The sequence below is a fragment of the Thunnus maccoyii genome, chromosome 21, assembly GCF_910596095.1.
Source record: "Thunnus maccoyii chromosome 21, fThuMac1.1, whole genome shotgun sequence".
Classification (NCBI taxonomy): domain Eukaryota; kingdom Metazoa; phylum Chordata; class Actinopteri; order Scombriformes; family Scombridae; genus Thunnus; species Thunnus maccoyii.
Window position 1 is genome coordinate 21,680,714 of NC_056553.1, and position 26,448 is coordinate 21,707,161.

The 26,448-nt window shown below is 43.1% G+C and overlaps 1 protein-coding gene across 2 annotated transcripts in view; it reads right to left on the reverse strand.

Annotated features, from left to right (window-relative positions):
• Nucleotides 1-26,448, reverse strand: part of mpp7a (membrane palmitoylated protein 7a) — a 141,907-nt gene that overhangs the window by 75,944 nt on the left and 39,515 nt on the right. For both annotated transcript variants that reach the window (XM_042399017.1, XM_042399018.1), the window contains exons 3-4: nt 16,171-16,289; nt 4,552-4,629 (exon numbers count right to left, since the gene is read on the reverse strand). In XM_042399017.1, the coding sequence (XP_042254951.1) occupies nt 4,552-4,629; nt 16,171-16,289 (197 nt within the window). The remainder of the gene's footprint in view (nt 1-4,551; nt 4,630-16,170; nt 16,290-26,448) is intronic.

A 26,448-nucleotide genomic window follows, 5' to 3' on the forward strand; every position in this document is an offset into this window, starting at 1 on the left:
CCCTCATATTGTCCTATTAAAGCACCTTGTCCCATAACTCAGCGTGGAGGACAGATGGGACATGTCTGACAATGCGCTCGGCTCTCTACCTTCATGCTGCCCCGTTCGAATCACATTTTCCATCCTCAGACCTTCAGAGAAAGTGAGGGAGGGGGCAAAAAATGATGCTGGTCTCCTCTGAGAGCGAGCGTATTTCATTTGTTAAATGTCATGGCAGGCACGCCAGTGTTTAGATAAGTTTGATCCCAGCATGTCAGTTTATAGCTCACTGCTGGGCTCACTACTTTGATATATAGCTGCCAATACATCAAGCTGACCTCTTTCTTTTTTTTTGTTTTGTTTTTTATAAAAGCGTTTATTAAAAATGGTATTAAAAATACAGATTTTTTATTAAAAAAATCTGGTTTCAGCCAGTCAGCGTCATCTATTTCATATGATGGATGAAATGTTCTTTGGCTTGATTTGTTGTGTAAGTGATCATTAATACACTGGTTGCCTACAGTAAGCGTTAAACCTGAATTCATTCCCACAGAGCATTTTGATTAGATTTTACACAGTTATGCATGAAGATGTTTTCCTATTATTATATTTTTATGGGTTGCAATAAAAGTTTTAAAGTCTTATGGTCTAAATACTGGCTTTCACACCATTACAAAAAAAATCAAATTTAAAAAAAGGAAATAATGAATGCATGAAATCTTCTCATGCAAATAATCAATTCAAAGAGTTATCAGGAGGAAATAGTTTCTAAAAGTGACTTAAATCCAGATGTATTTATTTATGAGTTCACTTTATGGGTTCGTTCTTACAAAAAATGTATGTTTGGAGCTAAAATGTAACATGTAAATGCTGAAGTTATCGTATTTTAAGCATTTACTGCATCAGCTTTTCCAACAGTTCACAGAGACATTCTAGCCAAGGTTTACAGGTCACTTATTGAATCAATACTCCGATAAGTTGTGTATATACATGTAATATATGTGAGCCCTATGTAAAGTCATGTAAAAACCATATATGTATATAAATGATGGACAAATGAAGTTAAACGATAGGAAACAAAAGCTGCACAAGACCTCTAAATCTGTGACTAACAGTTCACATTCTTTCAAGAGTTTTACTTTAATAGGTGATATATCGGTGGCTGATATATTAGCTACTGATAAACGATAAAATTAAATGATTGATAGTGTTTCTGAATGCTGATACTGCAATTTTAGATATTAATTACACAAGACTGTGGAGTCTTTTCTTCCTCTCTCATTGTGAAATAACACTGCATCAATTGAAAAAGTTTGTCTCCTTCATTTTGGTATTTGCAAGATTAATGTTCTCAATATCAGCCACAACAAACAGATAATTATCAGTTGTCATTATTGGCCCCGAAATTTCATATAGGTGCATCTTTATTCAATAGAGTATCTATCCTATATGAACTTATTATTATCTCTGTCCAACTGCAACTATGTCCTGTTTTGTCTCATTTACATTATGAAGACACTGAATGTAGCAAATGCTTGTGGAACCACAACGTGCTGTAAATAAAAATTAACAATGAAGAGACACCTGACATGACTTGACAAGCCAGCTCTCTCTCTCTCTCTCTCTGTTTGTCTGACTCTTTCACATTAGCAGTTGTAGATGTAGTTGTGGACCAGTGCTCTCTGATGGCACCAAGTGGTCTTTCCATGTAACGGCAGGTCTATGGGTGAGAATAAAGGTGTTGGGAAGTTGGCCAGAGGAGGAGAAGGGCACAAGTCTGCCACCAGGACATAGAGTTAAAGTTCAAACACTGGACACTGATGTGGAACAGTGAGCTGGCATTCCACATATGATGTGGTGTGTTTATGTTTTTCGACAGGATTGATCCAGACTGATCGGATCGACAGACTGGAACTTACACTGAGCCAGTTCACGTGTGAGGCTGTTTTGTCCATTTTGATTAATGTAATGTGGTATTTTACAATGAGGCAAGACTGCTTCTATTTCAGTCTTAATGAGCGCTGGAGAGAAACTGTGTGTGTGCAGTAAAGAACGTGTATGTCCATCCATAAAAGTGTGTGTGCAGTCACCCACCGACATGTCTTTATATGCATCGATTGTGTTTCAGGTTGGCGGTGCAGGTTTGCTTGAGCAGTGGCAGTCACCTGCTGTGTGTGCTAGACAGTGCAGCCAGGGGCAGACAGAGGTTAAAGTGTCATTTTATGTTAGGCAATAAATTAAGCCTCCATTACCCGAAACCTAAGCCCAAAATGAATTTCATCTAACTGTAGATCTCTCTCCCCTTGCACTTCAGTCCTAAGCCACCACTTCAATAGCGTTCATTTGGAGTGGCGACACGGGTGAAAAACAATCCACTTTAAAAATACACTGCAACGCTCCGAGTTGGGAGTTTTTCCTTTTTTTTTCCCCAGCCAAGGAAAGGAGACTCAAGATTGCGGTGTGCTGTGAGACGCTTTGATACACCATCTCTGGGCTTTATCCCGATACTTGATAATCCCGGAGAGACGCTTTGCGGGGCATTTACCAGGAAGCATAAATTTGAAAGTCTGTAATTTAACAAGAAGAATAAGAAAGAAAATCTGTAAGGGGGAGGGAAGATGAAGGCTGATAGTTGGGTGTCTCTTGAACAGACTATGGCTTCTTGCCACAAACCTGGGGAGGCAGAGCACAGACTACAGAAAGAGAAACAGAAGCGATCTCTCCCACTCTGTTGGCTGCTTGAATTTGTTGGAATTCTTGTTATAGTGTTATCTGGTTAGGTGTTCCTTGCCAGGAGTAAAAGTAGGGTAAGACAAACACACAGACGAAAAAGGAGCAATAAAATTTTTATTTGAGAATATTGTCCCTACAGATGCATGGCTCGGCCATCGTAGGTTGGTTGAGGGTTTGGGACTACTGTCATCTATACTGGTGTGTGGATGGAATATTCTGGCTCCCACACCGAAACTTGTGGCTTGTAAGGTCAGGAAAACCGCTCTAGACCACAAGACGGCCCTTTCATTCGTGACAGTCTCAGGACACTCTGGACTCCTTCTTCCGTGGTCCTTACCCCGACCGACTGTAAGAATTTCAGCCCCTCTTTCTCTCGTCTTTCCTTTGACTCAGTACTAATTAGGATGATGTATGGCTGCGGGCTCTTTAGAAGGGGTGGAATAGTCGGAGGCACTTTGATTACAATAAACAGAGCTGGGGATTTCAAACAAAACCACACACCAGTAAAAGGGCTTTTCCTCCTCTCAGTTCACCGTGCCAGGCTGGTTCTTGGGTTTACACAGGTGTGTGTGTTTGTGTGTGTGTGTGTGTGAGTGTGTGTGTACACGCACATGTGAATGTGAGCGGGGCATGCTTTTGTGCGCACGTCGCTTTCAATAAATATTGCAAATGAACAAAACGGTAACAAATGTCAGGACACTGGACATTTACTCAGTAAATCAGACTAAATATCTTTCACAGCTTGACGAGAGCGGCAGGGCCAGTGGAAGAAAATCATCATCATCAGTGCAGTCATCAGTGGTCCTGATGGTGCCATTATTGTCTGCATAGCGGCAGACGTGACATGTTATTAACAGGTTAACTACTGAGAAGGAACTTCACGCCACACATGACGCTGCTATGATGCTTCCTGAATCTAAATATTTCATGTGTTTGCAGTTGGTCTGCTGCTGTCATCTGTCAAAGCGTGACCATCTGTCTTCAGCTTTCCCTTTTGAATTGGTGGCCTTTCTACCCGGTTTCTGCCTTAAGAAAATGATCGGTCTCTGTCCTTGCAGAGCTGGGTTTTCGATTTCGTGGTGTATGGCTAGACGTTTGGGGCAGAAAGCGGGCAGCAGGGTTGGCGGTGTATAGTAGGGACAGTGTAGTGTTACTGTAACAGAGAGAGAGTATAGAAAACCAAACCGAGAAACAGACAGTTCAGAGTTCGTTCCAGGGCAAGAGGTGAAAGAGGACAAACATTGTCAAGGCTACTGCACGCTATTGGAAAGTGTGTGGACTGCATGTATCAATGACTGTGTTTATGTGTGTGTTATAGACATAATAAAAAGTGATGAAGAGACATTTGGCACTTGTGATCTGAAGATCTGATCTGCGAAATCAACCTACCGGCTTACACTAAGTCTCTCTGGATTTGAGTCAAATCAATCACATTGCTTGGTTTTCAAATACAAACACAGAGAAAAGACAACGTGTGCGTAGGTGGGTGACAAATTGAAGGAAAAACCTGAATAAATGAGCGGAGAGACATAACGAATGCAAATGCTTCCTTGATGAATGGTTTAATAATGTGAATCATATGCTATGGCCTTCACAAGTCACCAAATCAACCTAACTGAACACCTATGAGAGACTGAAGTGTTAGACAGCACCATCATCAACACCAAATGAGGAAATATCTTTTAGAAGGATGCTGTTCATCGCTTCTGTATTCTCTGCCAAGAAGCACTGAAGCTGTTTTGGAGGTGCAAGGAGGCCCAACATCTTACTATGACACTTTGGATTGTTTTTTCCTTTGGCCTGTCAGTCATCAGTACGTGCAACAAAACAAGAACTTACTTCATGCGCCAGAGCTGCTGTGTTGTCCAACACGGGGACGGGTTTGCTCTCTTCATAGTGCTGCAGCCGTTCGTGGATCTGAAAGGACAGATTGTGTTCATCAGCGAGTGAAGAGAGAGAAAGAGGGTCAAACGTATGGCTGCGGGGGCCACGGTAGTGAGGCCTCCCTGAGCAAACACACACGTGTGAGCGAGAACATACACAAAAGTGTGGACAAATGAGCTCACATGCACGGCAACACGCAGACATGTATGAAAACATGTACAAGCTCCGTCCGCACCGTCTTAAGACTCGTACACACTCAGAGTAGATCAAAAAGACAAGCACTCACACTTGCAAACACCCACAGGACACACACACACACACTCACATAACTTCACACAAGACTCATTCGACTGAGCACAACAGAGGGCTTCTAAGTATTTCAGCTCGCTCAGCCACTGTACAAACAATCCAGTTTTCCACTATGCATTTGATATGCCCTAGTGGTCTGGTGAGGATTCCAAATCATTTCAACAGTCTACTTAAATTGGCTAAACATTTCCTTATCAGCCTCAACACTGCCACTGCACAATGTAGAGAGACAAAGCTGTATCTCTGGAGAGTTACTAAAATGGAAAGTAGGGCGGCTCATGTGTAACGTTTACTCATTTACACGCACAAAAACACATCATCACTCAAAAACTGATATGTGGAGCAGAGATGGAATAATTTATACACACTGGCGCACACTTGCGCCCACGCACACGCAGTTATATACACAGTCACACACTCATACTCCAGCACACGCACACACACAGAAACACAAAAAACACTACAGCCATCCCGTTTGTGATTTAAGAGCAGCTGTGCAGGAATGCGTTGACAGCCTACAGGCTGCTGTCAGGTCCCATCAGAGAACAGGCAGGGACGACTATCCTCCCATCAGCCACTATTGAGTCTCTCCTCAGCCCAGCATGGCGAAGGGGAGCTAGGCCATGGATCTGACTGATAGCTGGGCCCTGGGCCTGGAGCTCCAGCTGGATGTCCCAGAAAGCATTCCAGCACGATGGTGGAACAGAAGGCCCTCTGGCTGAAGAGAGAGTGACAGAGAAGCCTGTGGGCCAGCTCAGTATCTGCAGGGCCAAATCCACACATGTGGGTGCATACACACACACACACACACACGCACATACACATACACACACACACAGATGGAGCAGTGACAATTTGCGACATAAAATTCCTCAGTAGGACAGAAAGCAACAAGAAAAGCAGTTTGTTTGCTGTCACATTGTGAGCAGCTACAGATGCTGTATACAATTAAAACATCTGTTTGAAGATAGTTAAACATATTTTTTTCTCCTGACAGCACAACTTTTTTTTTTGTAGCTAGACAACATTCTACAGTAGCAGCATTTACTGCTGAGTGTTAGTCAAGCTGAGGTGAATGCTGCGAGATGACACAATCACATGGTGGAATGTGAAGTTGGAATCATGACATTCCCATTGGAAATGAAATTTTGAGAGGTTTGATTAGCAAAAACACATATAACATATGTGGATGAGTTCATTTGAATCTTTTGAAGTTGTCATCTGTCTTCTATAATCACCAGAGAAAACTGGAATCTGATACCCAAAACATTAGACCATTAACAACGCAACACAAATGCACTAATGTCAGCATTCCGAAGGCACTAAAACGACTTTCTGTTGAGAAAAATGCAACAGAACTATGTGTTAAATATCTTTGCATATGTATGCCCCTTCTCAGCCAATCAAAACTCTAGTTTGACTGTTGGCCTTAAACAGGTACAACCATTACAACTCAACTTATCCACATGTCTCCCCTGATAAATCATGGCCTGTTAGGACTGTGTGTTGGCCAAAAGAGCAGCCATGTTTCAAGGTCAGCTTAGAGGTTCAAATCCCTGTGTAAAGCCTACATTACTCGGCTATAAAACATGGTGCATTAGGCGTGTCGTGGAGGTAATCTGTTGAAGGCCTAATGGAGGCAGATGGTTGCTCAACTCAGCTGTAGAGCAAAAAAAAAATCTGGGACTTGAGGACCCCAGAACAAGACGGCTGGGATGTTAAGTTAGACGAATGGTGGCAAAAAGAGAACGCAGTAGATTTTCAATGGCCTGGAGTGGAGCAGGAACTAGTAATGAGGTTACAGACAGAGATAAAAATTAGTACAAGCTTGGAGCAGCGCTAACATAAGCCTGAGCGGACTCCGATGTTTAAGTGGTGCTGAGCTAAACTGCTGTCACTGTGTTCCATGTTTCATGGCATCAAATTTAAGACTGCCACTGTAGGGCAATTCCCGGAAATTTTTATCCTCATCTGTTTAATTTCACATAGCCATGTCATATTTGAACAGTTACTCTCCACTGTTCATGAAGTCCCAACAACTCCACCCTGTGCTCTGACTCCTCTGTCTGTTCTTCTACAGTATACGGCCGTAAAAGGACAGGCAGGCAGCTCCGGTTACTTCATCTGTCCTGATCATCTTTGTAAGAAAACAGATGAAATAAATGAGGGAGGTTGCCAGTGTCTTCAGCGCTCCAACATACCACAGTCCTAGTGACATCTGCTTAGGTAGTTGTTGCTCCACCACCTCGGCTTACTTAGTTACTGTGGAATTTTTCTCCTCTGCTCTGTGAGCAAACGCGAGATTGAAATGCTTTTATTTACAGTTCAGGACACTTTCCAAGTGCCTGTCCATGACGCAGTAATGTATTTTAAAGCCATTACCCCGCTTTTTGCATAGCACGTTCTCTGTCCCCTTGGTGAGGCAGCAGTGCTCCTGGCAAAGGGCAGAAGTGGCCTGGTGGAATTAAAAAAAAAACAAAAAACAGTGAGAGACAGTGTGCTACAGCCAAAGAGGGCTTAGCTCAAACCAGAACACCACTACAGGACACACAACCGAATCAAAGACGGGGATTCTGAAGCTCCTCCAATTAGGCTTGCTGCAGTAGTCGGAGTTACCGGTATTACATGGTGTTAGGGCATACACGATTATATTACTTGGCCACTGTTGTTTTGCTTTTTTTTTTTTTATAGAAATAAAACCCATTCAGTTCATTTTCATGTATCAGCACCCACGTTCATCAACTAAAAAAACTCTAATTTGTAAAATACGAAGTGTGTTATCAGTACTTAGATGGACGCTACAATTATAAACTTTAAGTCTCTACTCAGTGACCATCTGCAGCAGCAGCAGAGTCACAGCACAGAGTAGCGGAGTGAGACGTCTGTCCTCCCTCCTGCTCTCTGATGTAAACACACGTGGCTGTTAGCGAGCAGCTGTCCTCATGTCTCCCCAGGTCTCGGTGCTCGTTTTCGGCAGAAAGTCTCCTGCTCTCTGCCTGCTCAGCCTGCTCTTGGTGTGTCTCTCTCCGGATGGCAGGTTGCTCCGGTTCTAGGTGGGGTTTGTCCTCTGGCTCATGCCTGCGTCTGAAGCCCACCGTCACTAACTTCTCAGTAAGGGGAAGATCTAAAGATCTGAAAATCGTTGAAGATCAAAGTAAGCGCTCTACAGATATTGAGCGTCATCAACAAATATCTTATTTTGTAAAATGTCCGGCATAACTGTAACACCAGTGTTGTCACAAGTTTATTAACTGGTGGGAAAATTTCCTCACCGTGGCATCCCTACCTCCAATGAGAAATGTAGTGGTACTTCTATGTAAAATAAGGCTGAAGAGTCGGGATCAAATGCTCCAAACTCAGGGAGGAAAGCTCCCCAAAGTACAGGCTCAGGAAAGATGAATGAATATGCACCTTCACTGAAAGCTTCAAGAAAACATGCCACAAAGAAGCAGTGTGTGTCTCCTCTCCACACAGGCCTCAGACTAAGTTATGTTTGCTTCCAGAAATACCCCGCGGGCTTAAAATACACACAACACACGAGGAGAAAAAAATATGAGGAAAAACACTAACACGAGTATGAACTGATATGAAAAATTTCCAATGAGAATGGACTGGAACAAAAACATAACATCCATCTTCATCTTCTCTAGACAAGAGCTCGAACCACTGCGAAGGATCACTGTTAAGGTTAAGGGTCAGACCACTCAGAGACCTTTCCAGGAACCTTTAGTGATTAAATTCAGTAAGTTTTTATATTCTCTTCATGATAAAAGTGCCTGCAACAGTAAGAAGAACAATGACAGTCTTGAGTATTGATTGTCATTGTGTAAGTATAGAGGAGGGAAAAAAAGCCTGACTACAAACACTAATCCAGACACACTTGAGCAAGCAAAGTCTGGCACAGAAAGAAGGAGAGAGCGTGCAAGAGACTGAAAGCTTGATAGATGGAGAGGTGTGCTGATGGAAGGAGAAAGAGAGGTCTGGAGATCACAGGGCTGGATAGTGTTTCTGTTTCTGAGTCCTGCAAGGAGGCTCAAGGCCTCTGGTTAATGTCCACTGCCCAGAAAACTTCATGTCAGATGGGTTAGAGTTGACAATCTTTCTCCCGCTCCTGTTTCTATATCTACCCACCGGAGCGGATCCAGTATCAGGCCTCCGTTAATCCACCCGGGTCCGATCTCTTGTTCTGATCCAGAACACCTTGTCAAGGCACTGTGGCCTGGTAGACTAGACCAGGTTGGGGAGACAGGGAAGGAGGATTACAGACGTACATGCAGGGTTGTAACTGAAATAGCTGTGAGATGATATGTTTACTCAAGAAGCAGAAGGAGGAAAAGTTGAGATTTTGCTTTTTCTCCTGTCACAGTGGGTCAGTTTACAAAGTTTGGGGTTTGGCCCTGGCATAATGACATCAGGTCCTGGACATTGTGCTGTGGTTGGTGAAAAATCCTGCAGATGACAGTACCATTCTCCATCCGTCTTTTGAGGGTACAATAGGCCAGTGTTGCTAAATAAACTTCATGGCTACAAAAAAATGGATTCAACCCCCTGTCATCACAGAGCAGATACTGCATTAGAATGACAGTATCCAGTCAACATTGCCCCTGCTGGTTACAATAAATACCAGAGACTGGTTTTATAGCTCTCAAACAGCTGTGCCAATCATAATGAAGCATGACAACAATCTGCATAAATGGATTAAAATAGTTTATTTTACATTTTAAGCATTATTCCATCATTCCTGTGCATTTGCTCGAAGTAAGACGCCAGCAAAGTGACGTGCCAGAAACAGACGTGGTTCTGAGGCGTCCGTCATCAGCATAACGTCTACGATCCAATTACCACCAAAATACTTTCAACATCTTTTTCACAGCCTCATTTGAATGAGCCTCCCATCTTATTGTGCCTCTTCTCTGTGCACCATACACGCTGCGCTCAGCCCCAGAATACCACACAGATGGGAAAAGTGAATTACAAGGTCACAAAAATATTTGCACTGGTTGTTGCACTGCCACAAAATAGGGCCCTGAGACTGTGACAAAACTCTTCACTCTTCTGTAATCCTTCATTGTCCAGGCCAGTTAAATCTCGTCCTGGACTGGGATCCTGACCCACAAAAGTGCATTGAGGGACTTGATGACATTATCATCAATTGTCATCAACTGCTTAATGGACCAACATGCAAAATAATTTGTTTGGTGTGTATACTCATGTTGTTGAGCAAATACTTCAAACACACACATTACCCTCACCTTTCCTTGACCAAGACCCCATACGGAGGGGTCTGGTGCCTGAGTTTCTCTGTCATTTACTGTGGAAAAGGCCTGGAGAATGTGACAGCTAATTAAGAACTAGCAATAGATCCAACGGACGGGAGAGAGAGGGAGACCAGGGCAGCTGGCCAAGTGTTGAAGACAGCCATATCATTTAGACACGGGATACAATTCCTCCAGGAGCTCTTGGGAAAAGGAGCAGAGAGGCCCCCGATACAACTTCATAGATGCCATGTATTCTGTAAAGCCAGGACAGTGCACGACACGACACACTTGTGTACACATCAGGAGACAAAGTTTGTGTTTCAGCCTCGAAATGCACACAGACCAAAGACATCACCAGCAAATAACAAAGGGGAGTGACATATATTAATCAACAAACTCATTCATGTGATATATAGCTGCTTTAGGGTTAGGAAGCAGGGTTATGAACAACTGAGGGCATTAAGCCAGGACAAATGCATCTGACTTACTGAATTAGATTGATTTGAGTACTTTTGAGGCAGTCAATTCAACATATAAATTTGTTCAGACTATCTTTAAAAGCTCCAGGTGAGCCCATGATGTCTTCAGGCAGTTCTTGAGTCATAGGGGAGCCATAAATACACTATATGGCACAGTGAACCTAATTTTCCATATTCTGTGTATTGCTCCTATGCTCCTATTAAGATTGGCTTTGTATCGCGTAGACCTTCTGGTTTCACTTTGAGTCCTTTTTTTCCTAAGCAATACAAAATCGGGGTCAACCAAAGTGACCTGGAATAATGGTTGTGGGATCATAGAGAATTTCCTTGATTACCAATACAGACGTTTGACTGATAGAATGGGGACTGGTGGATCTGTAGGCCTCTCCTCATTTTCACTGTCGCCCCAGTGCTCTAGACATGGTTCAAGCAATGAGTTTTAAGGTTATTGAGTAGTCAACAGGACAGTCTGCAGCTCATCTGCTCTAGTACACTAAGTACAGTAAGACTTTCTCTCCACCTTTCTCCTGTCCCTGTTACAACCTTTGGCTTCATCCACGTCGTCTAGCTCTTCTGGCTGAATTTGGAGGCACTTGCTTGTGGACATTGAGCATGATCTTTAGACTTCGTGCTGTAGTCAACTATTAAACTCCTATGAAAATATTTGGAAGGTAGCCTAAGTGCAGAGTATTGCATTGCAAGGAAGGGGATTTATTTTGGATTCAAGTGAAGTTTTTAAACCATAAATAACCACCCGGCTTGTGTCAGAAAGAATATTTTCATGCAACAAATGGCAAGTTGATTCGCTGTAACCAAAGCCTGTAAGTTTGAATAAAGTTTTTTTAATTTACAATCACTACAATACCAAAGTGCCAAGCTTCCTCGAAGGGAATACAAGAATCAACAGTTAAAAAACTCAGCTGCTCATGAAGGATGGAGGCTTCCTTCTCCAAAGCAGCCTGCAGGTATTTGCTTAACTCCCAACGAGGGATCCTGTACCCCCAAAATAATTAATACAGACCTCAAGTGCAACCAGTGTACAGGACGTGCTGACCACAGACAGTTCGAATGGATCTCTGAGGTAGTATAGGTTTTCAGGCTGAGTCCTTCACCAGAGACGATTAGCCAGGTTTTATTGCTGTGTACAGGGTGTGGGGCTTAAACAACTCACTGAGAGCTATTGCAGCTGGGTGAGAGGTCCTTTGTGTGATCTTCCCTGGTAATGGGGATGGTGGCGGGGGGGGCAAGGTATGTTCTGAGGTGTGGAAAGGATAAGTGTCAGTACAAGTCTATGGTTGCTGTCATGGAGTACTGTTGATGGGCATTACAGGGTGAGTCATAAAACTTGGAGGGCTACCTAGAGCCTGATCCAGTAATTCATTGGATACCAAGTCTCAACTAATACAGTCCAGTCTGTCTGAAAATGAGCTCATTCATCAAAAATAGCTGAAACTTTCCACTTGGGTACAAGTGTCAGCTGCAGCACCTTTACATGTCATTAAAAGGACTGTAGCACCGAAGAACAAACTGGCAAGCCCACATCAATATTGCTGTGTAACAACGACGCAAGTGCCAAGCCTATTAGCAACTTACAGGAGCAGAATTTAAAGGAAAACTGACTGACCACAAAATGAGGGATCTCGGGGCCTGGCTAAAGTCCTGCTGACAGAAACTTGGTCTTAAAGGAGAGCCCCACCTGAGGCAGGTGGAAATTGAATATTGTATTATATTTCCTGTGGCTTTTTGCGGAGCGGGAACTTGGCAGCGGAACAGTGAGTGTGGTGGAATTTATAGAAAGCACACTTGATTAACTCCCTTTAATTGAAAAGAGGGGAACTGTCTGCGTCGTTTTAGCCATGCTAGCTATACACGCCAGCGTTCACATTTCATGTCAGCTCCGATGTTGCACCGATGAAAAGTCTGCAAAATGAGACAAACTTGTGAGCTCCGAGCCCTGCTGAAAGATTATATTAGAAAATATTTGTTTCATCTCTGTGACATAATCGGATTAGGAAGGACATGAGAGACTGTCCCAACCATCTGATGAGGGCAGGTGAGGAAAGACAGAAAGAAAATAAGTCTGGTTTAAGTCTTCATGTAGGTCTGAATGCTCTCCTCTTTCTTGTCTCTCTTTCTGTCTCTGACACCTCCTCCTCTGGTCCTTCTCTCTTTCTCCAGACAGATTGACCAGTAACTGATGATCTATAATTACCCAGGTGAGGCCTGAGCATTTCCATATGAGCAACCTGGGTTTCCGAGTCTGTCAGATTAACATGATGTGTGTGTTTTCTTTCTGCTGTTTAGCTTTTCCCAAAGTATCCCATTCACAGCCTTGCGGAATAAAAGGTGGAATCTGTTGAGCTTCGGTGGTAGGGCTTTAGAGGAGGGGGACAATTAAGGTTTTATTAATGGTGTGCCACTGACGTTAGCCATGTTCACCTGAATGTTGCGTCTGAATGCCGGACGCTGCTGTAAGCTGAGATGGTTGTTCTGTACTTCTGTGTGTTTTAAATTCTGCCCGTCTGTCCACTTGGCTCACTAGCTGACAGGCTGGCTCACGTCTCAGTACCAAGTAGAAAGCAGAGGAAACACACAGTTCTGCTTGTCTGGAGTGGGACTCTCCACTTACGCCTCCATGCTAACGATAAGAGACGCTAAAAGCAGCTCAGTTTCTCTCAGTTGAATAAAAAATGAAAATGAGAGAATAGGTAGAAGAGGCTTGTTTTGGTGAAAAGACAACATGCTTTGATGTTACACTAATGTATTTGATCATTTCACGGCTGCAAGGACAGCATCTTACCTTTGGTTTAGTACTGGTGGTATACATTCTGCTACAGAAGCCGTACTGAATTGGGCCACATTAGCGCAAAGACCTTGACTGATGCTTATGGAATTGCACTGACATGGGCCCCAAAGTGAGAGCCACTCAGTATCTTGCTGGCTCATGAACAAAGTAAGGTATTTACATTTCGTAACAGGATTTAGGGAGTTGATTTTACCATTTAACCCTTCTTTCATGCATACACACACACATCTGACATGTCAGATTTTGACAATCACGAGGCTCAATAAGTTCAGCTCAGTTAAACTCAGTAAGCATTCTTTTGCAAGCAGTTTGAAAAAAAGAAAGGATGGAGAAGGGGAAAACTAAAGAAATATCCTCCTTTTTACCATTGGTACAGTTGGTATTGCAGAAACACCCTGTTCCTGTTTATCCATCCATCCATCCATTCATCCATCCATCTTTCATGGGTACGAGGCTAAACAAAGTAACCCTATCACTCCTTCTCCTTTGCTACTTTCTCATCCTGGGGGATCCCAAGGTGTTCCTAGGTCAGATGGGAGATATAATCCCTAGTGTTCTGGGTCTGCCCCGAGGTGTCCTCCCAGTTGGACGTGCCGAAAATACCCTTACAAATAGTCATCTGATTAAGATGACTCAAAAACCTAAACTGGCTCCTCTTAATGCAAAGGTTCTAGTTCATTACATCATCTCTAGAGGTGAGCGCAAACACACTGCAAGGAATTGTTGTTTGCTTGTATCAGCAAACTAATTATTTTGGTCACTACCCAAAGCTAAAAGATTGATAGGTAAATTTAGAGCGTCCCTTTCCCACCTAGGCAGTCCAGTACAATGCCCGATTTTCTGCCAACACTGCAACTATCTGCCTGCTGAGCTTGTGGTCCATCTTACGCTCAATGTTTTTCGACATGGTTTTTTGACTTTTCTTTTCAGAGGCAAATTATCTTGTTAATTATATAAAGCTACATTTTTCTTGGTGCAAAGCTTTTTCTACTCCTAGTAAATACTCTGTGAGGAAATGGCATCCTTGACTGAACAGCACTGACATTTAGTTCCTCTTGAAAGATTAGCTAGGTATAATCATGGGTGGTTAGAGGGCTAGGTGAAGTCTGGGAGCTCCACCCATATGCATGGCAATGTATAACAGAAACATAATGCCACCTTCATTAGCATCATTCTATCTGTCCTACATTATGCAGTGTTTTCTTTGGGGCCGGCGAGAATGAGAGCCCGAACATGCACAGGCTCTGCCCATCATTATCCATGTTCAAGATGCCTTATTCTTTGGCCATCCATAACAACCCAGGCATCAAATGAAACCCTTCTGGTTTCCTCCAGTCCCGACATCAGGGTTCTACTTCAGCGTCTGAGGTATGCCATAATTCAGCCACTTTAACACGCTCACATTAGCGCGTTACAACCCTGGATCCTGAACAAACATGCTTACACAGAAAAGATTTCTTTAAAGGGAGGGGATGAAAATTATGTCGATTTTTCTCTCTCAATCGTCTCTGTGACATAATGATTCTGGCTGGAGAGAAAGAGAGACCACCAAAGGGGGGAAATATATCATGCCAGCACATGAAAACAGTGTTGGGCATTCTTTCAAAATGGAGATAATATACAGATGATACGGAGGAAGAAGTTTATTCAGTAAATTGACTTATGAAGCATTCTCACTTACACCAATAAACAGGAGGAAGAAGTAAAGCAGGTGTCACATATATTTACTGGTTGAATGGTGACTGATGGAAAGCTGATTTACAGTACAAAAAACCCTCCTGTTTCCTTTCAAATAACAGGAGATGAAGAAGAGGATTGGCTGCAGATTGAAGAGAATCCTGAGTGAAGATGAGGTTAGGGCAGACAGACTGAATGTGTTACATTCATTACCTCTGTCTGTCTGCTAGCATATAAAGATATCAAGTTTGCTCATCTTCTCCTCAAACTCCGCAGCTATCTGGTTTAATAGGCAGCGAGCGGACCGCAGGCCCATTCACACTGGCAGGGGGGGGGAGTTAGAAGATCTGGGTGGGTAGACTGTTGGAATGACAATAAACTTAGTGATGTATGAATGAGACTGGAAGGAAGGAGGTTGAATAAAGTTGTACTGAACAAAGGTGCAAGTGTGTGTTTTTATGTGAACTATAGTCGGCGCAGAGGTGGGGGTCGGGGGAGAGAGGGTTCAGATTCTGTCTCGTCCCAGAAGAGGAAGGATTTTACTGTTCAGGATATTTCAGATCGAGTGTTAAAACCTGATAACTTTCTGTTATTCTTTCATATATTATTTTCCTTTATTATGAAGATTTAAAAAACATAACGACTTGATATCCTCTATGACCACCTAAATGTTCCTTTACTTTCCTCCCATGTCGGAATTTAATTTCTCTAAACACATGAAGAAGACTTTGCGGCTATTGTGGTGAGATTGCTAGTAGTTAAATTTTAATATTTATGATTATAGAACTGTCACTCCTTCAATTACATGATGTGACTTTAACTACATACTGTTTAAAGAAACAGAATCTACAAAAACATGATCTTCTACACTGCAGGAAATAAAAATTGCTAACTGAAATGCTATTACTCTGATGGATATGAATTTGCACTTTAACAACCACAGTGCTCTGGCAATAGAGCAATAAGCATGAAAAACCCATCGAAACAAAACTTCAAAACGCAACTATAAGAAAAGAAAGATGTGGGTTTTTTTTTTTTGTCTTACCTTGACCAGTGAGTGGAGGCTCCTCTCCCCAAACATGTCCTGGAGGAAGGTGTTGTCCTCAGGGCGGCTGACATGGGGCTGCAGCTGGGAGGGCAGAGCCGCCAGTAGCTCATACAGACCTACATAGGGGGAAAGGGAAACAAAGGGTCAGCGTGGCAGTGGGAGGTATAAGTGTATGTATGCACCATCACATATGAATGTACATACATACCACTTTAAAAATATATAAATTCACTGACGTTCTGTACGTGTGCAGGCGTACATACTGTATATGTATGTTGTTTTTATGTATGGCTGCTCTTATTGTTTCTCCCTCAAATGTGCCCATCCACACAAACATATACACGCAAAGTAGCACTGGCAGCAAGAGGAAACATTAAGGCAATAAAGCATTTCCCCTCAGCCTCTACTTCCTGCGTTTGTTCCAGCCTTTCCTGTTGTTGGAGAAGCACTGTTGTCCCAAATCAGGAACAACCTTAAAAACTCAATGTCAGTTCCACTTTTTCATCAGTTGAAAAGTTCAATATGAACTTTCTTTCTTTCTTTTTTTTTTTTTTTTTTTTTTGACTAAACAGATGGCACACATGCCTCGGGAGGCTTTCCATCCACGCATCATCCCTGCCTATAAACAATCAACTTCTGGAGTAAAGTGCACATGTGTTTGCTAAACAGAAGTTTTCGAAAGATGACAGACTCAGGATAAATTGCCTATGTGGCTGCTGTGTTGGGTATGTCAGTATTTTTTTTTTTTTACTATCGTGAACCTAAAATGAAACTGAACTGTTCTGAAATGACCTTACGCGCTGGGTTGATGTATCTCCAGGGCGCATGCAGAGTGAGAGTTTGGCGTCCTCATGTTGGTGTTTTATACTTTATTTAAATGTTTTTATGTATCCTTTCCTTTCTTAAATTAATCGTGTGAGTGTCATTATGACTGAGTGATCTTAGTGCTGATAATGTAAAATGGATCTTCTTCATCCTGCCGCTTTGTGGACTTTGTTCTATATACTGCTTGCCTGCAATATCAAAGGGGCTGTCTAACAGGCTAGGACACAGTACACCAGAGATGTGCTGCTGCAACTGAACTTTGCGAGTTTAGCTCACATGACAGATATCACGTTACAGTTACCGAACTTTATTCTGAAAGATTCACATGAAACCAGTGCTGCAACAAGGGATAAAAGAGGAAGCTGGGTAAGTGAGGAGGCGTCAGACTATGCTCGAGGAAACAGCAGCTAACCCGGATTCATCTGCCCTCAGCGATCACAGGGAACATCCAGTTCCTGAGGAACAAAGTGGATGAACTCCAAGAAAATGTTCGTTTTCAGAAGGACTTCAGAGACTGCTGCGTCATGGCCTTCATTGAGACATGGCTCACCGAGCGAAACCACGACATCGACCAGTTCATTGATAATTTTGGAGCTCCGTTCTGTCAGCACGGAAAGGCTGAAGTGACGAGGAAAACTCAAGGTGGCGGGGTATGTTTATATTTTAACAAACGATAATGTAGCTCTGATTGTCAACGAACACATTTGTACGCCAGATATCGAACTTTTATCTGTATTATTGCGTCCTTTCTACCTGCCCCGCGAGTTACCACATCTTTTTATAACAACAGTGTACATCCACCTGAAGAAAAACGCCACCTCTGCCTCCAGCATTGATGTAGTGCAAAAACTGCAGTCGATTTCACCTGATGCACCAAACATCATGTTGGCTGTTTTTAAGCATGTCTCTCTTAAATACACTTACAAACTTTTACTAATGTCTGTCCAACCAGACGGGATAAGACATTAGATCTTTGATATGGGTCAGTAAAAGATGCTTATAAATCACTCCCACGACCCCCACTGGGCTCTGCGGATCATAACTGTGTGCATCTACTGCCCATATATAAAACAGTTTTAAAGAGAGAGAGAAAGCACAGACAAAGGACATAAAAGACTGGACAGAAGAATCTGTGCTCTGCCTGCAGGAATGTTATGACTGCACTGACTGGGACATGTTTAAACAGTCTTGTGGTGATTATTTGGACAAACTTGTTGATGTAACATGCTCATATGCTGCCTTTTGTAGGGACATGATCATTCCTTGTAAGCCAGTTAAAATTCACCCTAACAACAAATCATGGGTGACCAAATCCGTTAAGTCTAGCATACAGAAAAAGAAACTTGTTTTTAAGCAGGGAGTAGCCTCTGATCTGCATATAGCTACCTAGGAGCTGAAAATAGAAACTTTAAAAGAAAAACAGAATTATAAATCTGAACTAGAGAACAAGATGGCTGCAAACAAGCTTGGCTCAGCCTGGTCTAGCACGCAAACTATAGCAGGCCTCCGGAATCCAAAGAACAGCAGTCATGTCACTTTGGATGGCTTCAATTCAGATACTGAGTTTGCTAATGTTCTTGATCGTTTTTATATTAATTTTGACACTTTCGATTTTAGTAATGAAATTCAGGAACTGAGTCACAAACTTGAAGACAGTCACCACTTAAATAGAGCGAAAGGATGTTGAAGAGGCATTCCTTTAGGTAAGAGTGAGTAAGAGTCATGAATCTGACAACATCTGTGGTCGTTTGCTTAAATCCTGTGCAAAAGAATGAGTCCTGTATTCCACTACATTTTTTTTAATGTCTTTACAGGCACAGCATGTACTTAAGGTCTGGAAGGATGCTGTGGTGTGATGCTGTTTCCAAATCCAGTTGGGACTCTTAATTATTTTAGACCGGTTGCTCTCACATCAATTTTAATGAAAACCTTTGGAAAGGTTAGAAATCTTAAGGAAAAGTGAGCATGCACTTGATCCCATGCAGTTTGCTTACAGGCCACACAGAAGTGTAGAGGATGCCTCAGTCACTTTGTTTAACTTACTTTTTAAACACTTGGAGGGAAATGGGTCTCGTGCTAGACTTTTATTTGTTGATCGTTCCTCTGCTTTTTAACACACTTCAACCCCATATTTTAACCAGAAGGCTTTTAGAAACTATTTGACTTAAGTAACAATCTTGTGGACTGGTTTCTTGACTTTCTAACTAATAAGACACAAAGAGTGAGGGGAAATGGAATTCTGTCTGAGCAAGTTTGCTCCTCCACTGCTTCCCCTAAAGGATGTGTGCTTTCACACCCACTATTTATCCTCTACACAAATATGTGTCAGAGCAAGTGTGACCATTTAAAGTATGCAGATGAATCTGTTATTGTTAGTCTGCTCCAAGACAATGAGACTAGCAACAGCCCAGTGATCGATGACTTCACCAAATGATGTGAGGTGTCCTAATTAAAACCAAAGACATAATCATTGATTTTTGAAGACATGCCCATTCACATGAAGTCATATCCGTTAAGGGCCAGACAGTGGAATGTGTGCAATCCTACAAATATCTTGGGACAACTACTGACTCCAAACTGAACTTGGAAGCAAATCGTTAAGCCGTGTGCAAAAAGGGGCACCAGCGTTTGCTTTGTTTGAGGAAACTGTCCTATTTCCACATTGACGTAACTATGATGACCTTATTCTATCATGCTTTTATTGAATTGATTTTATCTTTTTTCTTTGCTGTCATGGTTTGGAAACCTATCTTTAATGAGCAGAAGTTCTCTAAATCAAGTTGTTAATGGTTTAGTAGACTGATTGGTGAGTCACAGCATAATCCAGCGTCCCTGTAAACCAGACAGTTATAGCAGATAACCAGCTTGATTTTAAAAGGATGACTCCCACCCTTTGCACAGTGAATTTCAGCTTCTTCCTTCTGGATGGAGGTTTATAGTCCCAAGGTGTAGAACACAGCATTATAAAAATAGCTTTGTTCCAGCAGCCATCACTTAGATGAACAAGACGTAGCAACACTGCACAGATGCATTTTACTTCATTTATTCTAGTGGCTATTTATTTTAGTGGTTTTTATTGTTAACTCCTAATTATTGGAGCCTTGAGCACTTTTATCATGTCTGTCTATTGTCTCTGTTGTTTCTAAAATGTGTGTCAAGATGGACGTCTTGTGTGTGAACTAAATCGACCAACGGGCACAAATAAAGTAACCTGAACTTGAACCTAAAAGAACTGAATTTAAAGGTAAGTGAAGTGAACAGGCTTGGCTGTATACCAGGTGATGTCATGAGCTCACAAGGACAGCGGACTTTTGCATTTATCCAGGCCTGTATGGCCCAAATACAGGCCATCTCCATAGCATAACCACAATTTGTTGGTGACAGTGAGTGAAACAGGGCGCGTGGATCGGCGGTCCCATAGCTGAATCTGAATCCTCTCAGAACGACGCATTCTGAAATCCGTAAGGCCTTTCGGGGTTTACTAACCCCGCTTATAAAAGTAATGAATATTTCAAATTCAATTTAAAGAGAACCAGACTGGGGAGCTGATGGTTTCAAGATTAAGCAGAGGGGAGGTGAAGCACTCAGTGACAGAGCACAAAACCAGCGAGTGAGTGGGGTTCCTTCCAAACACAACAGAGTCTTGGAGCACAACTGATGGCGAGTAGTAGCAGATACTTGTTTGTTGCTCAGTTCTGGTATTCAGCGTGGCCATCGTCCACTAAACTGGGGGATACATTGAAGGTCAGGTCCATACAGAGTGTAGTCATTCTAGCTGGGTTATATGCATCAAAGACCTCTTCACTAATGCACCAGAAAAAGGCCCCCCAGATTCAAGCTCCTCAAACACAACCACACAGTGCTTGAAACCCTTTGAACTAACACTGATCATGTGAAGGAACTCTAAACACATTCACAGCGGAGCCATCGAAACGTCAAAACAAACTGGAGCAGCTTGGCTACCTCTCTGAGAGTGTCTTTCATCAGAAGACAGAGCGAAAGAGAGGAAGGAGGGAGAAAGAAAAAAAAGCACACCCGATGCAAGAGTAATTCATAGCTGAAAATGATTGATTTAAAACAATAGTTGACGGCGCTGGCTGGATGAATGACTGACTGACTGAGCTGGCGGGCTGGCCGACTGGGTTAAAGCAAGTGTGTGCTGGCAGCTAAGGCCATTTGGCGGAAGAGCCATGGCTGACTAACTCAGCTCATGTCATGCGCTGCTGCTGCTGCTGCTGCTGCTGCTGCTGCTGGGCAGTCAGATAGATGGAGTGTCATCTGCCACTCTCAAACCTCTGCTTTCCATTTGGAGGTGATTTGGGGGTCGGGTCTCAGAGATCTTTGAGCAGACACACAGGATATATCAAGATGATATCCCTGTTCTTCAGCTCACGACACAGATTCTGTGTAGTGTTGGCGCCTCATACCTCACTGTTACAAAAGGTTCTGTGGTAAAGAAAGGAGTACAACAAAGGAGAGGAAAGGCCACTGAACAAGAGAGGTTTTACACACAACACATGTGCGCCAGCCACCCCCGTGGTTTTACTCAAGCTTGGTGTGTGATATTGTCCCTGGTATGTGATCATCTGATGCCTGGTTCTGGGGTCCTCATCACCAGAATCCTTGCTTTCTAGCTAACACAGGCCTGCCTGAGGGCAGCTGGCCCCCTCAGTCATACGCAACTTGGAACTCCCAACTGAACATCTCACATAATATATTAAAAAAAAGATTTAAAGGAACATGGGATTAGGTGGAGGGGTGTAGGAAGGGCAGGGAGAGTGGGGGGGAAGAGATATGGTAATGTCATTACTATTGGCAGTGAAATGCTGATAGAGGGGAATGAGGGGAATGAGGAAAATAAGGAGAGAGTCCCAAAGCATTATTCTCCCCATGTGTGAAGTCTCCCCTCCTGTCTACACTCCCAGTTATTCAAGACTTTATTCCTTCTGACAACAATTCCTCCCTGTCCTTGCTGAGAGAACCTAAATAGGCTGTGCGGTATGTGCCAATGGCACATTATGGGAAACACATCAACTGCATTAGCTGATCAGAAATAATAACAATGTGGGACAAGAAGATAAAAGACACGCTGCCACTGTGTTCACCTTCTGGGGTCACTGTGTCAGGCTGAACCCTGTGACCTTGAGAAAACCCAGTTTCAAACAACAACAGAAAGAGCTGTGGAGGAGCCAAGAGCTAAACAAGGACTTTGCAAAGCTGAAATTAAATATAAGAATGTATGGGTGGACAAGCAATGAGAAGAAATGGATACAGAAAGAGAGAGGGGGGAAATGAGCCAAAAAACAACCGCAGTGGTGGTAAAAATCACTGTATGTGGACACTATAAAAAGTGGAGAGACAAATAAATCCAGGGCCAGATGTATAGACACACGTATAGATGTGCAACATCAGAGACCATGTCCTGCACAGACAGAGAGAGACAAAATGAGAGAGGGGGGACAAAGAAGAAAGAAAGCAAGATTGCGCCAACTCTTCACCACTAAAGGGTGGACACACTTGTTTCTTGCAGGGCTGGTCTGGGTTCATTTGATTTGTTTTGGCTAGACTATTCTGGACCCTCTCGTGTGGCGGCTGTGTGTAGCGGACCTGGCAATGTCTTGTAGTGGACCACTACGTTCTGTTGTGGCTAGCGCTGGACCAGCCTAGCCCAGAGGTCCTGAAGACCAGCGTGATGTTGCACAGGATGGCCGAAAGAGTTTTCAGAGAAATTGGAGAGGCCAGGGCCTCCGAAACTTCCCGTACAGAGGAAGTGACCACTTTAAGTGCCAAACAGCACTTCCCCTCTCACGCCCACACCTCCACAGCGGTTAGAGAAAATAACAGTGTTTTTCACAGATCCCTTTTATGTAAAACACAAAAAAAAAAATCCCAGACAATGAAATGCATTAAACATGATACGCATCAAATTGCTAGTCGCATAGGTCAATGACCTCAGGGGTTTTTCTAGAGCACTGACGAGGAAATTACAGGGACTAATCTAACAACACAGAGTTTGCATGGTTGTAAAATAACTCTCACCATGACATTGTAACTTTAACTGTGTTTACTTACACACCACACTAGGGGTATACTGACTGCTGGGAGACAAATTTATCAGTCTGTCCATAACTTTACATGTTGGACCGTGCAGCATGGGTGCTGACGGACGCTACGTCCATCTTGTAACTAAAGTACATACAGAAAGACAAACTGTCTGTCTGTCTGGTGAAAATGAACTTGTTCGAATACAGGAAATGAACACTGGGTTTGGACTCCATTTCCTCCCCCTGCATTTTCTCCCAGGTGCTGAATGAGTTATTGACCTCCCTCATATATCTTTCAGGAATATATAGAGAGCACGATGTTCGTGAGGATCGCCAGACAGCAGAGGGAGAGAAATGTGACAACATATGGGAGTTTGCTAAGCAGTTCAGTATTTCAAACATTGCCTTGTGATCATGCTTGAGGGCCATCTGTGGAGAAAAAAATGGTGGCAGACACGGGTGGCAGCAAGAGAAGCAGCTGCAGACTGTGTATCCTACTTCAATGTGTATTTACTGTTCCCGTGCAATGCCTGGATAACCTGCAGCTGTAACACAGGAATTTCCCAATTTGCTCTCTGTCTGTTTGCCTGCCTGCCTGCCTGCCTACCTGTCTATCTCTAATTCACTCAAGGCCTGATTTTCCTCCTTATTCTCCGTCCGAGAGAGAATGAAAGTATGCTTCAAGAATTGCAAAGGAAGACAGGAAGACAGGGAGCAAAGAGGAGAATGCAAGAATCTGTGACACAACATCTGAGTTTAGACATGAATCACATCTGATGTCAGCATATGCGCAGACAGAAGAAGAATGATGACACTAAAGACAAAGATGAGAGGGAAAACCATGAAAGGACAGAAGACTAATGGCTCTCTGCAACAACAAGAAATAACAGTTACAGTCATAATGATTCCTGCACTTATGCAAACACATTTTTGTCCGAGGGGAGAAACTCTAGACAGACAGTGGGTGGGAAGATGGATTTAACGAGAGTCAGGTGCCAAACAAAAGGAGAAGTGGTTTAGGCCGCTTGTTCACAGCCATCGCAGGACAGGACAGAATATGTCATCTGCTCACTGTCCCGAGCAGTTTCTGTTCTGTCCTGGAGACTGCCAATGCCTGACTTTCCTTTTACTAGTTCGCAGGAGCATGGAATAGCAGGGGCTGCATTGGTTGTCTGGATTAAGTGACCATTTGACCTTTGTGGCTTCACCTACCAGATATACAATTATATAATATTACACGATATATCAGATGAGCAGAAGCTTTGATCTTCAAACATAACTTACAATGAGTCCAGCAGTGTTCTACTTGGGGATATGACAGTGGTAGACCGTGGAGAGAGGTAATATATAATGCTGGCCCAACAACCTAACAGCAGGGGTCTGTGCTCCGTTCAAGCCCACAAGCCTCCCATTACTAGCTCCAAAGACCAAACCACTTCTCCACATTAAAAAAAGGTCAGGGGACTGAGCCCTCCAATATAATCTTCAATGATATTTCGTTGTCACGGTCTCTGAATAGCTCCATCGTTTGGGGTGGAAAAAAAAAGGGTGAGTGGCTTTTGCAAAATGTTAGTTAGGGCTCCGCAGCATGGAAAAATGACTTCAGCAAGTACAGTGGGCCAGTCCAGGTGCAATCAACCGTCACTCCAATCATATATCGACTGTTTCACTACCGCAGGCTGAACTCTGGATGGATGTCATTTCAGGGCCTACAAAGAATCTGTGGCCCTTGCTGAGATCATGCTTAATTCAGGCGAGCGAAAAGAATCCAGGTTGCGAGACCTTATCAAAGCTGAATTTCAGAGCCAGGACGGGACAAGCTTTTCAGAAGGGATTTACTTTATTTCACCTAATTTTCAACCTCGCCAGTGAATATCACGTAGTAAGTGCCTCACTCTTCCTCTGCTCTATGCTTCGTCACACCTTTACTCTTCAAAGGGCTGTCAGCACATTGAAAACAGAGCTCAGGACAAAAGTACAAGTCTAATCAACATAATTGAAGGCATATATTCTGCAGGATCCGTCAGCCACCTGTAGAGCCAGTGGTGTTTTGCAACTTCAGCAGTTTTAAAAAGTCACAAGTGAGGCTTGAGTAGAGGCACCTGCAACAGCGCTGGAATGAAGCAACTGAAAGGGAACTTGGTATCTTGTCCAAGTCTGAGCAGTTAAACTGTCCTCCTACCCCACTTCCCGAAAACTCGCAAATGATATATAATGTAAGGAAAGATCGAGAGGGAGAGAAATTAAACATGGAGAAAAGATGAAAGGTTAGAAGTATCTGGGAAGAGAATAAGATGATGACAGAGACGGTATCATGGATAAAGACAGATATATGAGATGTGGAGGATGGAGAATATAGCGCAGTGCCAGTCAAGTGTTTGTTGGATGCCGGGATGGAAGGTCCTGGAGTCTGTGGGAAGGCTGCGTTTGGCAGTGGCCATCCAGAACTTCTCTTTCCCCAGATGGAGATGAAAGGCTGCTGTTTGGCCCAGTCCGAGCCGGCTGAGTTTAGATTCACTCTAACATGGTAGACAAAACACAGAAGCCACAACAAGCCGGCCAGATCCAAATGACCTGCCACCTCTGCTTACTGTGGCAATGGAACAGCAGCAGACTTTCTGGCAGAGGCCGGCATGTTCTATCCAAAGCTGTGGCCAGCTCTTTATTTCTAGCAAATCTTCCAGGGATATCAGAGGCGCACAAGCCAACACCACCTGAAATGGTTTCATTTTGATCATACATTAATAGCAGCACTTATGAAAATTTGTGCTATAAATTTACACTCTAAATCTTTCTCTGTCTCAGTCTCAAAGTTGCAAGCGATTACTCAACATCCCATTGCCTGGTTGTCAAACAGAGCACATGGTCTGTAAAGCTGTTTTCAGGTTCTTTCTAATGCAAGTGAGCATGTCCTACCAGCCAATGACCGATTTAGTACCCTGTGTGCTTTGGCAGGAAACAGTGGAGGATGTCATCCTACCTCAACAAAAAGAGAAAGAATTCTTCGTATTCAAACAAATAAGTCATCATTCCTCTCTCTCAATCGCACTTACTCGATTTCTTTCTTTTACATCTGCTTCCTTTGACTGTGTTTTTATTTTTTTATTTTTTGCTAAAATGATGTGGAAATTTTAGTTCTGATGTAACTGGAAACAGGGAGCGTTTCCAGTGGCAACAAATCCTTGTGTTTCGGTACTGTATCACTGCAGCACGGAGCCGGCTATCGGCCAGGGACCACGACAAATGGCTGCAAGCTCCCAAAGGAACCGCCACCCCCACCCCCCTAGCACCGGTGAAGTCCTCCCCCAACCTTCCCCAGCATCTCCCACGAGTCAAAACCGGCCAAGGCCAGATGCTCAGGATTCTTGACATCAGGATGGAAAAATTTACTGTTAACCTTGACAGA